The sequence below is a fragment of the Trachypithecus francoisi genome, unplaced genomic scaffold (assembly GCF_009764315.1).
Source record: "Trachypithecus francoisi isolate TF-2019V2 unplaced genomic scaffold, Tfra_2.0 Lachesis_group4, whole genome shotgun sequence".
Taxonomy (NCBI): domain Eukaryota; kingdom Metazoa; phylum Chordata; class Mammalia; order Primates; family Cercopithecidae; genus Trachypithecus; species Trachypithecus francoisi.
Genome location: NW_022681469.1, coordinates 118,908,703 through 118,924,733, shown reverse-complemented (window position 1 = coordinate 118,924,733; position 16,031 = coordinate 118,908,703). Strand labels below are relative to the sequence as shown.

Genomic DNA, 16,031 nt, shown 5'->3' with positions numbered 1-16,031 from the left:
TCCTTGGGACAGTATGGCTGTCACCTGGTCCTCCCTTTACCAGCCAGCCCCATTGCACACTGTGCAGCCCCTCCCTTCCCAGAAACAGAGTGACAAACTCCGCCGCGCTTGAGTCCCCTGTTCCTGTTTAACCTGCAATGCTTATCACAGGCCCTTTTTTAAATTTTTTAGATGAGGCTGCTTGAGGCTACGGTAAACTTTGGGGCTTTGGGAGTACACAGGACTACTGAGGGACGGGGGCTTGGTGTTTAAGGTGGAGACTTGGTTCTTAACGCAGAGCTGGTTAAAGGTGTGTTGTTTTTTCCACTCTGTTTCTAATTCATGTTAAGTAGTTGGTCATCACTTTGGTCAGAGCTGCTGCTGTAGCTCTCTTAACTGTGCGTCACTGGATGTCGGCAGTGAGTTGGCTGTGAGATTGTAGGTGCTCAAGTGTTTATGCACCGGACTGAGTGTAAATCTGTAAAAGGGGAAAATCCTCACAAGAGGTCTATGAGAGGGATGAGGGCCCAAGTCTAGGGTCTAAACAAAGCTAGGAGTGGTTTGGTGTATTACTGAGTGCAATAATTGCATGCAATTCCTGCACTCAATGTATTGTGTAAAATCCTCTGGTAAAATGGGATAAACCCACAGCTGGTCCTACTTGGCCTCTTGAAAACCATTCCATCGTTGTGCCAGTCTCCGGAAAAGGAAAAAAAAAAGGAAAACCATTCGATTGTCTCTTGCCTTGGAGGTTGGGGTATGCTCCTAGTCAGGGCTTTGCAGCGACCATATGATGCAATAGTGAAGATCTAGGGCCTGGCACAACACTTTGAGAGGCCGAGGGGGGGTGGATCTCTTGACCTCAGGAGTTGGAGACCAGCCTGGGCAACACGGCAAAACCCCACCTCTACAAAAATCACGAAAATTAGCCAGGTGTGGCAAGTGCCTGTAGTCCCAGCTGCTCAGGAGGCTAAAGTGGGAGGGTGGCTTGAGCCTGGGAGGCTGTGGTTGCAGTGAGCTGCGATCCTGCCACTGCATTCCAGCCTGGGCGACAAAGCCAGACCCTATCTCAAAAAAAAAAAAAGATTTGAGCCCAATCTGGTTCAGACCTGTTTGGCTCAGTGAGCCTGGACTTGGGGGGAGGGGATACGTACTTTTTAAAAGCTGGACTTGGGGGGAGGGGATATGTACTTTTTAAAAGAACATTTATTGTTACTATGTTTCCTATTTGGAAAACAGGACAGAGACTTTTTTCCTGGAAAAACAAACTGCACCAGGTGGAGTTTAGCAAAATGTCCTGAAACTAGTGCTTCTCAACCAATAAAGCAGGCACAACGGAAACAGTGGGGCGAGGGCTTGTTGTTCTAGTGAAACAGGTGGCCTTGTTTTGATGTGGGTTTGTAAAGCACTAGTGGTCTAATAGCATGGGCTCCTTGAGCTCGGCCTCTGAAGTTTGTTTTCTCAGTCAGGATCCCAGCCAAGAAGGTTCCCTGTGAGCCCCAGAACCTAGGGTACATAGAAAGGTCCAGAAGGTTCAGACCGGGGTTGGGTCCAGACTAAGGTAAACTTCTGGGACATTCCGTGAAACTCTAACCAAAGTAGTGTATAAAAACCATCATCCAACCCTAAGCCTCTCCCCCTGGTCCAGAACAAGGCCCAGGCCATAATGCCCATCCCTTTTTTTTTTTTTTTGAGACGGAGTCTGGCTCTGTCGCCCAGGCTGGAGTGCAGTGGCCGGATCTCAGCTCACTGCAAGCTCCGCCTCCCGGGTTTACGCCATTCTCCTGCCTCAGCCTCCCGAGTAGCTGGGACTACAGGTGCCTGTCACCTCACCCGGCTAGTTTTTTGTATTTTTTAGTAGAGACGGGGTTTCACCGTGTTAGCCAGGATGGTCTTGATCTCCTGACCTCGTGATCCGCCCGTCTCGGCCTCCCAAAGTGCTGGGATTACAGGCTTGAGCCACCGCGCCCGGCCCAAATACCCATCCCTTTACGCCTCAGGGTTTTGTAAGGCCAGGGCTAACCTCTGAGGAGCCCCACTCCCTGCCTGCCTTGAAACTAAGCCTGTGCTCTTCATGGAAAGGTGAATGTGTAGGAGGCTTTTTGAAGGACCCCCAAAAGGTTTCCATGGTCACGTTTCTCCCCCACCCACTCGGATTGGCTTCAGTCTTTCTCTGCTGCTACGTGGCAAGCAGAGGCTGAAATCGGCCATGACCTTAGCCCCTGCCTTCTAGGGGCTATTCCATAATTCCTGGTTGTGGAGGATGGCTCAGACATGCCCAGCCTTAGTACATTTTCTTTGTTTTTCACAAACAAGCAAAACTCCCTAGAAGTTTGGACCTAGGATGCGAGAGTAGGGTAAAGGGGCCCAGCCTGGCCCAGGCTGTGCTCAGTGCGGTGGGGAGGAGGTACTGTTTGGACAAACGGAGGCAAGATGGCGCAGTTCCGGGTTCTTCACTGTCAACTTTCCTGCCTCCGGGAAAGACGGGTCGACTGCCCAGGCGCAACCCGACCTCCCACGGAGAAAAACTGGAACCCGCCTAGCCACGCCTACCGCCTGGCCCCCGACCTGCCTATGTCCCGCCCACTGCCCTCCCACTCCCAGGCCCAGGACATAAAAGCCGCTCCCGGCAGGCGCGCTGCGGGCACTTCCTCAGCCCCCACTCCTGTCGGGACTGCAGGAACTCCGCCCGAGAGCCCCACCTGGTGACTCCCTTGGCCTCCCCTGCTAGAGACCGACGGACCTCACCCCTCCCCCACAAAGCTGGCTGACCAAAAAATAAATTTGCAGTTTTGCTCCTAGCCCTGCCTACTCACTGGTCCTTTAATACTCGCCCTGGTGAGCCTAGAAAGCAAATCAGTTTCCTGGAAAGCAAATCAGTTGCCTAGAAAGCAAATCAGGTACAAGTATAGCACAAGGCCGAGTGAGCAGCAGGCGTGCTTCCTAAATGGGGAGGCAGGCCACAAGACAGGAACCAAAGGCGCACATGTCTAGGCAGTTGTGTCGTCTTTGGGCTTGACTGGGACTTTATTTCTTCTGAGCCAAACTGTTCTTTCTCCTCTGTTGCCCTTTATTTATTGCTGGGTGAGATGGCCTTTTACAGGTCCCAGTGTCCAGGAAGTAGTGTTTCTCCCTCTTCCTTCTGAGGTTCCGGCATTTCGTTCATTGAGTGCACTTCTTTACGAGCTAAGTTGATTGGGAGTAGCTTACCTTAGGCCACAGAGCTGTCCTACTGGATCACGATTGACTTGGAGTGGCCACCAGCACTCGCTTTTTTGGAAATGGAAGAGGTCTGTGTTTCAAACCGTTGGGCTTCCTGGAAGGTCACCAGACCCCGTGCAAACAGGCCGAGAGAGGGATGGCTGGTAAGTGGTGGTGCTACCTCAGTTCACACTCAAATTAAGTGCACTAGAAAAGCTGGCCCTGTCCTGGCCTTTGCCTCCTTTCAGTTCCTCAGCACCATGATGAAATCACACCCTGCCACCTGCCCATGGGGAAGATCATGAGGGAAAGCCAGGCACAATGGTGTGCACCTGTGGTCCCAGTTACTTGGGAGGCTGAGGCAGGAGGATCGCTTGAGTCCAGGAGTCCAAGACTGTAGTGTGTAAAGATCTCGTCTATGAATAGCTACTGCACTCCAGCCAGGGCAACACAGCAAGACCCCATCTCTAAAAAGAAAAACAGGCCAGGCTTAGTGGCTGACCTCTGTAATCCCAGCACTTTGGGAGGCCAAGGCGGGCAGATCACCTGAGGTCAGGAGTTCGAGACCAGCCTGACTAACATGGAGAAACCCCCGTCTCTACTTTAAAAAAATACAGGATTACCCGGGCATGGTGGCGCATGCCTGTAATCCCAGCTACTCGGGAGTCTGAGGCAGGAGAATCACTTGAACCTGGGAAGCAGAAGTTGTGGCGAGCCAAGATCGCGCCATTGTACTCCAGCCTGGGCAACGAGCGAAACTCCGCCTCAAAAAAAAAAAAAAAAAAGAAAAAATCATGGGAGAACACCCACCTTGCCTTCCCTCAGCAGCTCAGCTCTCAGGTCCAGCTTGCAGCCGTCGTGGTTTTGTGCAAAGCAGCTGAGTGTCCCTCTGTTAATGTGTGCAAACCATGGTGAGAACTGAGCCTGGATCTCAAGACCTTGCATATGCCAGACATGCTCAGTGCATGCAGAGAGCTCATCTCTCACCATCTGTCCTGAGGTCACAGCCGCGCTGTGGATCTGGATCTAGCCATGGCACCAGTGCCTCTTAAGGCTAGGGTCCTGTCAGTAGTCTTGTGGTGGGGGGTTGACTCTCGCATCCTGCCTTTGTCCCTTCAGCATTCACATCCTTAGCCCTAAGAGGGGACTGCCACTTTAGACAAAAGAAGGTATTTCAGGGTCTGGCACGGTGGCTCTTGCCTGTAATCCCAGCACGTTGGGAGGCCAAGGCAGGCAGATCAGTTGAGGTCAGGAGTTCAAGACCAGCTTGGCCAACATGGTGAAACCCTGTCTCTACTATAAACACACAAAAAAATGGCTAGGTGCGGTGGCTCACGTCTGTAATCCCAAAACTTTAGGAGGCCGAGGTGGGCGGATCACTTGAGGTCAGGAGTTCAAGACCAGTGTGGCCAATATGGTGAAACCCCGTCTCTACAAAAATATAAAAATTAGCCGAGCATGATGGCGGGTTCCTGTAATCCCAGCTACTCGGGAGGCTGAGGCGGTAGAATCACTTGAACCTGGGAGAAGGAGGTCATAGTGAGCCGAGATCGCACCACTGCACTCCAGCCTGGGCGATAGAGCAAGATTCCATCTAAAAAAAAAATTTAAGGCCGGGCGCGGTGGCCCAAGCCTGTAATCCCAGCACTTTGGGAGGCCAAGACGGGCAGATCACAAGGTCAAGAGATCGAGACCATCCTGGCTAACACGGTGAAACCCCGTCTCTACTAAAAAAAATACAAAAAACTAGCTGGGCGAGGTGGTGGGCGCCTGTAGTCCCAGCTACTCGGGAAGCTGAGGCAGGAGAATGGCATAAACCCGGGAGGCGGAGCTTGCAGTGAGCTGAGATCCAGCCACTGCGCTCCAGCCTGGGCCGTGACAGAGCGAGACTCCATCTCAAAAAAAAAAAAAAAGATTTAAAACATTGGCTGGATGCAGTGGCTCACGCCAGTAATCCCAGCACTTTGGGAGGCCGAGGTGGGTGGATCACGAAGTCAAGAGATCAAGACCATCCTGGCCAACATGGTGAAACCCCATCTCTACTAAAAGTACAAAACATTAGCTGGGCATGGTGGTGCGTACCTGTAGTCCCAGCTACTCAGGAGGCTGAGGCAGGAGAATCTTTTGAACCCGGGAAATGGAGGTTGCAGTGAGCCAAGATTGCACCACCGCACGCCAGCCTGGTGACAGAGCGAGACTCCATCTCAAAAAAAAAAATTAGCCAGGCATGGTGGCACACACCCGTAATCCTAGCTACTCAGGAGGCCAAGGTGGGAGGATAGCTTGAACCCAGGAGGCGGAGGCTGCAGTGAGGCAAGATCATGACACTGGACTCCAGCCTGGGAAAAAAACGGCGGGAAAGGCCTGTTAGAGGAGTACGAAGAGCAGACTGGGATTTGGGGTTCACAGGCCACAGCCACTTTGCAGACAGTATTTGGCTGGCACAGTGTCCTAAAACAACTTTACCCAACATTCAAAACTTGGGCATAAGAACAGATTTCTTTTTTTTTTTTCTGTTTTTTTTGAGGCGGAGTCTCACTCTGTCGCCCAGGCTGGAGTGCAGTGGTGCAATCTCAGCTCACTGCAAGCTCCACCTCCTGGGTTCAAATGATTCTCCTGCCTCAACCTCCCAAGTAGCTGGGACTACAGGCACGTGCCACTACGCCTGGTTAATTTTTGTATTTTTAGTAGACAGGGTTTTGCCATGTTGGCCAGGTTGGTCTCGAACTCCTGACCTCAAGTGATCCACCCTCCTCAGCCTCCGAAACTGCTGGGATTATAGGCATGAGCCACCACCCCCATAAAAACAGATTTCTAATCTCTCAAAAAATGAGAAAATCTGCCACCATTCAGTTCACATACCTGCATTAGCACTGTGGGGGAAGCTCAGTAGCATTTCCCCTTTTAGGGCAGGCACAGTGGCTCACGCCTGTAATCCCAGCACTTTGGGAGGCCAAGGTGGGCGGATCCCTTGAGCCCAGGAGTTCAGGACCAGCCCGGGCAGCATGGCAAAACCCCATCTCTACAAAAAATACAAAAATTAGCCAGGCATGGTGGCGCTCACCTGTAGTCCCAGCTACTTGGGAAGCTGAGGTGGGAGGATGGGTTGAGCCTGGGAGGTTGAGATTGCAAGTCAGTTATGATCACATCACTACATTCCAGCCTAGGTGACAGAGTAAGACCCTGTCTCAAAAGAAAGACAACAAATTTTGTCCATTTAGATGAGACATCACGCCCCAGTTTGCTACACTTCCACCAACAAGGGTGAAGTGTAAAAGGCCTTTTATCTACACACTTGCACCGTTTTTCCCATAGCAGAAAAACATTTCTGTACCCTACATCCAGAGGGAAAGCAAAAAAGTAAAGAGGGACCATACATTTTTCAGAAGAATAGGGGCAGGAGTGTTTCTTCCTGGAAAGGGACTGCTTTGCACCTCTGTGTTACCTTCCTGGCCCCTGTAGGCATTTGAGTTTGCAAATTCCTATATCATATGTTGCTGCAAAGAGCCTGCACTTTATGCAGGGAGGTTGAGTGAAATCTTACTTTCATTGTGGGACAAGGAGAATCTCTGGAGAGGTCTACAGCAATGATAAGCTTAGACACGACCAGAGGCCCTTTGGTACAGTAACACCAGTTCCCTCCGTTTTTTGTGTAAAATCCTTGTATACACTGAGATAAACCTGCAGCAAGTCCAACTGGGTCTCTTAGAAACCATTCGATTCTCTAGCCTTGGAGGTCAGGGGCAAGCTCTTAGCCATGGCTTTGCAGGGACTACATGATTCAGTGGTGAAGGTTTGAGCTCACACTGGTTGGAGCCTGCTTTGCTCAGTGAGCCTTGATTGGTTAGAAAAAGGAAAAGTACATTTAATGTTACTATGTTTCATATTTGGAAACCAACAGGGGGAAGGTTAGAAAAATGCAGAAGCTAGTGATTCCCAAACAAGGAGGTATACATAATAGACTTTCCTGAGGAACAGGGAGCTCTGTTTTTATTAAAAGGGGTGGGAGTGTTATTTGGAGACTTCTTTGTTTTTGTTTTGTAAAAGCAAGATGGTATCTAATAGGTAGGACCTTTCTCATGAGCCCCCTGATGCAGACCCTCAAGTTTGTTCTCTCTCACAGAAGATCACAGCCAGGGACATTCCCGGGGCCCCCAGAATCTGGAAGCAGCAAGTTCCAGAAGGTTTTAGACAAAAGGAAGGGCACAGAGTGCTACACTTTCCAGAACCTTCCAGAACATTCCATGTACCTTCAAGCAAAAGGGGTTGATGATTTTTCAAACCATCCAACTGGAAGCCTTTCCATGGCCACCCACAACTGGGCCCACTCCACTCTGGTAATGTCCATCCTCGCCTGCCTGCGATCATTTTCAGGCTGAAGCTGAACACAGAGGGGTCTCACTGCCTGCCCCTCTAAAGCAGAATCAGCTCTGTGCAAGACGAGGTGTGTGGGAGGCCTTCTGAAGGACCCCATCTGGTTCCCATGGTAACACTTCTTCCTGGTCCCTCTCTTGTCCATGTCTCAACTTTCTCTGCTTCTTACCTGCCCTGGGGATGGGAGGCTCAACCTGGTAGCTGCTGCCTCCTAAAGGCTGCTCCCCAATTCATGATAGTGGAGAAAGGCTCAGACCTGCCCAACCTTTGCCCCTTTTTCCCTTTCAGTTGCAAACTCTACCCCATGTCCATCATGAAGGAGAGCCAAAAAAAAAAAAAAAGTCCGGGCACGGTGGCTCACGCCTGTAATTCCAGCACTTTGGGAGGCCAAGGCAGGCGGATCACCTGAGGTCAGGAGTTCGAGACCAGCCTGACCAATGTGGAGAAACCCCGTCTCTACTAAAAATACAAAATTAGCCGGGCTTGGTGACACATGCCTGTAATCCCAGCTCCTTGGGAGGCTGAGGCAAGAGAATGGCTTGAATCTGGGAGGTGGAGGTTGCGGTGAGCTGAGATCACTCCATTGCACTCCAGCCTGGGCAACAAGAGAAAAACTCCATCTCAAAAACAAAAACGAAAAAACAGCAGAGGCCCGTGCATTTTCAGAAAAATGGGGCAAGAGTACTTTTTCGTGGGAATAGACTGCTTTGCACCCTGGAAGCTTGCACCAGGAACGGGAAGCCAGGGCAAAAGGGGACCAGCCTGCCCCCGACTGTGCTGAAGAGAGCACGGGGGAGAGGTCTTCCAAGGCTGCTCAGTCTTTGGTCATCTCAGCAGGAACTCAGCAGTTCTGGTGTCCCTTGGCCTCCAGCAGCGCAAGTGCCAGCAGTGAAGAAAGTAGAACCGAGGCCAAGGTGGGATGGAGGTTCTGAAGTGGGTACTCCCAGTGCTTGAACTGTGCCCATACTAGCGGGCCACTCTGTCTAGGCCTGAGGTTCTAAAGCCCCCACAGCCCAATCCCTCTAGCGACAGCCGACATCTCTAAAAGGCCCATCAAGCAGTTGCTGCCCCCATGTCATCAGGGATGAGGACCATCCATCTCATAGAGCACCCCTAACATTTTTTTTGGCGGGGGACGGAGTTTCACTTTTGTTGTCCAGGCTGGAGTGCAGTGGCGTGATCTCGACCCCCTGCAACCTCTGCCTCCCGGGTTCAAGCAATTCTCCTGCCTCAGCCTCCTGAGTAGCTGGGATTACAAGTCCCTACCACCATGCCTGGCTAATTTTTCTATTTTTGGTAGAGATGAGTTTTCACCATGTTGGCCAGGCTGGTTTTGAACTACTGACTTCAGGTGATCCATTCGCCTTGGTCTCCCAAAGTGCTAGGATTACAGGCATGAGCCACCGCACCTGGCCTCATCCCTAATTTAAGAGCCTCGGGCTGGGCGCGGTGGCTTACGCCTGCAATCCCAGCACTTTGGGAGGCCGAGGCGGGCGATTACAAGGTCTTGGCTTTGACCTCTGGTTCTAGGTGACCCAACCCTTTAGAGATTCAAAGGCTCAACATCACACACACACACACACACACACACATTTCAAACAGATACCTCAACTGTACCTCACTGACCTTTCTCATCCTTATTTCTCCAAAGGTGCCATTTGGGGTGGGTGGGGGGAGGGGCTCCTCTTCCAGTAAAAAACTTAAGTGAAAAGTAAAGCGACCCCAACACCTCCCTCTTTCCAGATGGTTACGTCCTTATTAACATGGACCAAGACCATATTAGCTTTGTAGGCTTCACACAACACTGTGACTGTCCCCTTTTGTTTGCAAGAACTTCCACACCTCCCTGCCAAACTGCATCTCATTGGACTTGACCTAAGCTGACTCGGGGTATATCCCATCTCCTTGTCCCACACTCATCATCCAAACTGGCACCTAGCGTTCCCCCTGGCTGAGGACAGATGCTATCAGTCCTGCAAAACGCCCTCCATCACTCCGTGGGGACCGTCATTTGGCAGGCCAGAGAAGACCAGGTACCATCCCGATTGGGCTTACGGGCAACCTGGGAAAAGAAGGTGCATACAAGAGAGGCAATTGGAGAACCAAGATGGAGCAGTGAGCACTTCTGACCGGAAGTGCTGGGAAGTTAAGATTTAAGAAAGGCTCTCACGGGTTGGTAATCAGAGAAGGCTTCATGGAAGAGGCAGCAGCGGTGTTGGACCTGGACAGCTGGGCTTTGCATGGGCAGAAAGGAGGGGAGAGCATCTCAAAAGTAGGAAGTGGAAGCACAGGAGCTGAGCTGTGGAGGCTGCAACAGCAGAGAGAAGTCTGGCAGCATCGTCATCCTCATCATCACATTTATTGACGGCCCCTAAGAGGCGGGGCTGGGGACAGAACGTACAAAGACAAGGACCTGCCCTCAAAAAGCTTCCATTCTAAGGAGACAGGGACAGAAAAATACAGAATGGTCTCTCCTGGGGATGGCCCACTCTCACCTGCGCAGGTCAGAAGCCCCTGGCCTACCTTGCCCCAGGGTCTGGAGCATGTGCGGACACGTCGTAGCCCCAGGGCCAGTGTCCCTGTCCCCACAGCCAAGGCCTGACCACTTGGCTTCTAGGCTGTGGGCCCCAGAATTTGGGGGAAAGGTAGGCTCAGGACATGATGTAAAACACTCCTGGCGGCCTTGGCGTTGTGCGAGCCCAGTGGAGTGGTGGGGTGCGACAGGTCCCCTTGGCAAGGCCCCTGGGGGACCCAGGCATCTTCCCAGGCGCCCCGTAGGTGAGTCAAGTTCTTTCATGGGGCTGGTCCATCACCCTGGAGGCCCCGGGGCAGGGAAACAAAAAAGGCAGGGTGTCTTCAGCGCCAGAGGCATAAAGCCCTGCCCACCCACCCCCAGCCCCCTCTCTGGCCTCTTCCAGGGGGCCCTCCTCCCCAGCTCAGCCTCCAGGGCCAGGGCCTGCCTGAGGCCAGGGGGAGGGGCCTGCCCCTCCCCCCACCCAGGCAGTGGGGGAGGAGGAGGAGCCACGCATCAAGTTTGTCTAGGCCCCCCCACTGGGGGGCCACACCCTGGATCCTACCGGTGGGGGGGCTCTGGCTGCGAGGGCCGAGGGCTCAGCAGAGGGGCCGGGCCGAGGGGGCACCCGGGGGAGCCCTTCAATGGGGGTAATGGGCGGGAGTCCAAGGGGGGCAGGCTCCGGGGTACTGCTGGTGGCCCCCGGGCGGCCCCAGTGGGCAGGACAGCTGCAGCCGGGAAGGATTTGGGGGGATCAGCAGCCGAGGTGGGGGCCGGCTGGGCAGAGCGCTCCCGACGCCGCAGCAGCTCCTGCAGCTTCTCCGCCTGCGTCCGCCTCAGGTGGGCCAGGGCGCGGCCACGCTGGAAGGCAGGCAGGAAGGCCTCCAGGCTTTGCTCCCCCAGCAGCAGCTGCTCCATCTGCTCCTGGGCCGGGAGGAAGGGAGGGCTTGGGAGGGGCACGACCACAGACTGTGGAGACTGGTCCTCACTCCTTCCCACCCTGAGGCCCTCCCCATGGAGATCACCCGTCAGCTGAGGGACAGGGCACCTGCTTTCTAGCCTGGGCCTGCTTCTGACCACTTGCTGAGTGAACTGCAGACAAATGTCCTCCTGCTTTTTTTTTTTTTTTTTTTTTCTGAGACAATCTCACTGTGGCCCAGGCCGGAGCGCAGTGGCGTGATCAAGGCTCACTGTAACCTCCGCCTCCCGGGTTCAAGCAATTCTCTTGCCTCAGCCTCCCAAGTAGCTGAGATGACAGGCATGCACCACCACACCCGGCTAATTTTTGTTGTATTTTTAGTAGAGACGGGTTTTGCCATGTTGCTCAGGCTGGTCTCGAACTCCTGACCTTAGGTGATCCGCCTACCTCAGTCTCCCAAAGTGCTGCGATTACAGGCGTGAGCCACCGCGCCCAGCCCTAACTTCAAAAATAAGGATGCCATCACCAAACCTGGGTCAGCAATGAGGCAGGAGCAGAGGCAGGGACACATGTGAAGTATAGACTTAACATGTCCTTCGGGGGCCCGCCACCTTCAGCTCACTGAGCGCTGCACTCCCAACCCAGCACAAAGTCTGCCCCAGCTCCTCTGCAGCCCCAGATCCACGCTGCCCTGGCCCAGTCACAGGGGAGCCCGAAAAATAATTCACAGGTAGGAAAGTGAGCCCTGCTGGCTGTCCAGTGCTGGCGGACAGCAATGCTAGGCTCTCCTATGGGCCAGGCATTCAGGGTGGACTTCCCAGAGGAGGGGCTCCCCAGCCTAAGGTGTAATAATGAGCCAGGGGGTGGTGGAGAATTGATCTCCCTCTTGGCCCCCAGCCCCAGCCACCCCTCCCCTCACCTCTGCCTCCTGCTCCGCCTCTTCTAGCTCAGCCTGCAGCCAGCCCAGCGCGCAGTGGGGACTCCAGCGATGCATGCTCTCCTCTGAGGGCCACAGAGGGACAGAGTGACAGGCCAGGACCCCGAGCTTACACTCTCCCATTGACCCCGTGTGATTCTATATTCCCCTTTCCTCTGGTCTAGAGCCTCAGTTTCCTCATCTGTACCGTGCCCATGTGACCGCTTTGTGGATACGGCCCCTACCAAGGTTCTGCCCCTCATCCTAGTGCAAAAGAGACAGGGGAGGCTTTGTCCCCCACAGCACCTCAGGGGGACCCTGGGTATTGGGTCCCCTCTCTCCCACCCAACACTCCCCATTTCTTTTCACTTCCTCAACTCTATTGCCCAGGAGGCCAGGAGCAGGTCTGCCCAAGTCCCATCCATCAGAGCCTGGCACTTCCCAAGGCCAACCCACCAGATGGCCAGCTGCCCCCACCAGCCCCAGGCGGTTCTCCCCAGACATGCCCTCACCCAGTCGTTGCAGCTTGTCGGCACAGTTCTCAGCCACCTCGCGAAGCTCCTGGTATTTGATGGCCAGGGCAGCTCGGCCCATCTCCAGGCGGGGCCGCAAGGCCAGGTTCTCCTTAGCCAGTGCGTAGTTGGAGGCCAGGCAGGCCTCACGCTCCAGCTGCAGGCCCTGGAACTGCGGGCAGAGAGGAGCTAAGAGGCCCGCTCAGGGGATCTGCCCCGTCCACCCTACTGGGTGACCGTGCCTGCGGGCCAGGCCAAAGGCACCTGTCAGGCCCCAGCCTTCAGGGTGGCAAACCCAACAGGTGAAGGGACGGCGACAGGCCAGGACCAGACCTGGCTCTGCCCTGAGCTCCCACTCTGGCCTCAGTTTCCTCTTTTACAAATCGAATTAAAGACATCCACCTTACGGGGTTGTTGCAAGACTTAAGTGAGGAAAACTATAAAGGCCTCTACAAATGTTAGTTAATTTTTAATTTTTCAATTAATATGTCTGCTCAGGTCCCGGAGGAGTGCCCCTCCCTCCTCTGCCCCATTTTCCATGCATGGACAGCTTCCCTCTCACTCCAGGCCTTTGTCTGCTTCCTCCTCAGGTGTTTGCACCGAAAACACTCCCACCCCCTGCTCATCCTCTCCAGAGGGGTGTCTGCACCCCGTCCCCTCACAGCACCCCCTCGGGTCACCCTCTCTTCCCTTCCCACCCCCTCCTCTGCCTCCAGTGGAATCCTCACACCCCAAGGAATACACACCCCCTTTTCCTCCCTGCTCCGGGTTTACAGCAGCCCCTGGCCCTGGAGAAGGCTTTTTCCTTGTCTCTAGCAGGGCCCAGCCTCCCCTCCCTGCCCCTAGAGAACGCACTCCCCTCCATCTGTCCCCTGTGGGATGCACAAGCCCCTCCTCGCCCGCCTGCTTTCAACACACACTTTCCCTTTCTGCCCCCACAGACAACCAGCCCGGGCCTATCTCCCGTGAAATATACAACTTTCTCTTACGGTGGCCTATGCAATACACACGGCAGCTTCCACCACCCCTCCCCAGCGCCAGGCACAAAGCCCCCTCTTGCGCCCCCAGAATGCGTAGACCCCCCAACAGCCCCTCCAGGTATCAAACAGGCCCCTAGTTCTCCCAGTGGAAGGCGCCTCCTCTTTCTGGCCCTTACAGAACGTGGGTGTGCGAGCCAGGGCCCCCCACAACACAGCCCCCCGGAACACACCTCCCCGGAGCATCCGCTGTAGGACACGCCTCGTGGCCATCCCGGGGGTGCACAGGTGCCCCCCCCCGGTCCCCGACGCCCCACCCGCCCCAGGCCAGCTCCAAGCGCCCCTCCCCCGGGGGGTGGCTCCGCGGGGCCCACTCGTACGTGCCAGGCTCCGCGCCCACGGGCGGCCCCGCGGCCCGGCCCGCGCGGCCCTTCGCCCGGGCGGCAGGTCCCGCAGGCCGCTGCCCGTCCCCCGCGCCCCCCGCCCGCGCCCCCCGCGCTACCTTCCTGCTGAGCCGCACGATCCGGTCCAGCTTGGGCTCATCCTGAAGCAGGTCCCGGAGCTGCCCGGTGCTGAGGATCCCAAAGCGCCCCGGGCTGCCGGGCTCCGGCCCCGCCCGCGCCGCCCGGGCCCGGTACATGCCGCCCGCCCGCGCCCCCAGCTCGGCTGCTGGCTCGGCCCGCTCGGCCCGCTCCGCCCCGGCTCCGCTCCGCTCCGCTCCGGCTCCGGGATCCGCTCCGGCTCCGGTCGCACGCGGCGCTCCGCCGCCAGGGGGCGCCCCGCCCGCTCTTAAAGGAGCCGCGGCGCCGGGGCTGGGGGTGGGGCAGGGAGGGGGCGGGCCGCACCCCTCCCCGCCCCGGCTGCGCCACGCCGGGCCTCGCTTCCCGCACCCCAGGATGTCCCCGCAGCCGGATCTCCCCGCCCCTCCCGGAATCTGAGCTGCCCTACTCTGCGCCCCAGCACCTGGCCCTGGCTCACCACGCCCCCAGGCACGGACTCTCCCACCCCAGGCGGATACAATTTGCAGAGCCCGTGCACATTTTCCCCTCCGATGGCAGCAACAATTTTCTGACTTTGGCCGGGCGCCAGGAGCTCCTGCCTTGCAGCCCTCCCCAAGCCTCAGTTTTCTCTTCTGTAAAGTGGGGTTTTTGATGGTGAGCGGTGACTGCTGTCTGGGCACGGTGGCTCTCTCCTGTAATTCCAGCGATTTGGGAGACCCAGAAGGGAGGATCGCTTGAGGCCAGGAGTTTGAGACCAGCTTGGGCAACATAACAAGATCCCCGTCTCTACTTAAAAAAAAAATTTTAAAAATTGTCAAAAGAGTGAAAATAACAGTTTTTAAAAGTATTAAAATGTTTTTAAAAAGTATCCGGAGGCCGGGCGCGGTGGCTCAAGCCTGTAATCCCAGCACTTTGGGAGGCCGAGACGGGTGGATCACGAGGTCAGGAGATCGAGACCATCCTGGCTAACACGGTGAAACCCCGTCTCTACTAAAAATACAAAAACTAGCTGGGCGAGGTGGCGGGCGCCTGTAGTCCCAGCTACTCGGGAGGCTGAGGCAGGAGAATGGCGTAAACCCGGGAGGCGGAGCTTGCAGTGAGCTGAGATCCGGCCACTGCACTCCAGTCCGGGAGACAGAGCGAGACTCCGCCTCAAAAAAAAAAAAAAAAAAAAAAAAAAAAAAAAGTATCCGGACGTGGTGGCATGCGTCTGTAGTCCTAGCTACTCGGGAGGCAGAGGTGGGAGATTGCTTGAGCTCAGTTTTGAGACCAGCCTGGGCAACACAGCAAGGCCCCATCTCTATAAAAATAAAATTAAAATGCTGAGGGATAGTGATATGGCTAGCGATGTTATAATGAATACACGTAGTAGGTCAATAACCCACTATGCGTTATTTTAGAGATGCAGAAACATCACAGAGGCCGGGCACGGTAGCTCACGCCTGTAATCCCAGCACTTTGGGAGTCCGAGGTGGGTGGATCATTTGAGGTCAGAAGTTTGAGACCAGCCTGACCAACAAAAATTAGCCAGGCATGGTGGCGGTCGCCTGTAATTCCAGCTACTCGGGTGGCTGAGGCAGGAGAATCACTTGAACGTGGGAGGTGGAGGTTGCAGTGAGCTGAGATCACACCACTGCACTCCAGCCTGGGCAACCGAGTGAGACTCCATGCTTTGTCTCAAAGAAAAAAAAGAAAAAAAAGAGATGATGTCGTCTCCCCAAAGTCACATTACAGGTAAATGATATAGTCCCATTTCTTCTCATTTATACAGTGTCCACAGAGCATACGCTGCTGCTCTGTGCTGAACACTGGGCTAGGCCCGGTGGGACATTGTCCCTGCCCTCAGGGAGTTCATGGATTAAAGGCAGAGTCCCATTCCCACTCAGATAACTCTAGTATAAGACAAATGGCAGGTGTCACCCCATGATAGCTTTGTGATTCCCATGTGATCCCCGATATGTCCTGTACCTTGTCTTTACAAATAGGCTTAGCCATTGTCCCCATTTCAGGAAATAGACACTCAGAAATTAAGTCAGACAATGAGTGACCCAGTCTGGGCAACATAGTAAGACCTCCGTCTCTACCAAAAAATAAAAAATAAATTAGCTGGCCGTGGTGGCTCATGCTTGTAGCCCCAGCTC

At 54.8% G+C, this 16,031-nt stretch overlaps 1 protein-coding gene across 1 annotated transcript; it reads right to left on the bottom strand.

The window, feature by feature from the left end:
* Positions 1-9,894: 9,894 nt before the first annotated feature.
* On the bottom strand, positions 9,895-14,148 carry VPS37D (VPS37D subunit of ESCRT-I). The gene is made up of 4 exons (XM_033192770.1): positions 13,893-14,148; positions 12,414-12,585; positions 11,905-11,987; positions 9,895-10,990 (listed from the first exon to the last, which is right to left on the bottom strand). The coding sequence occupies exons 1-4, from the start codon at positions 14,028-14,030 to the stop codon at positions 10,628-10,630; spliced, it is 756 nt and encodes a 251-aa protein (XP_033048661.1). The 5' UTR covers positions 14,031-14,148; the 3' UTR covers positions 9,895-10,627.
* Positions 14,149-16,031: the final 1,883 nt, after the last annotated feature.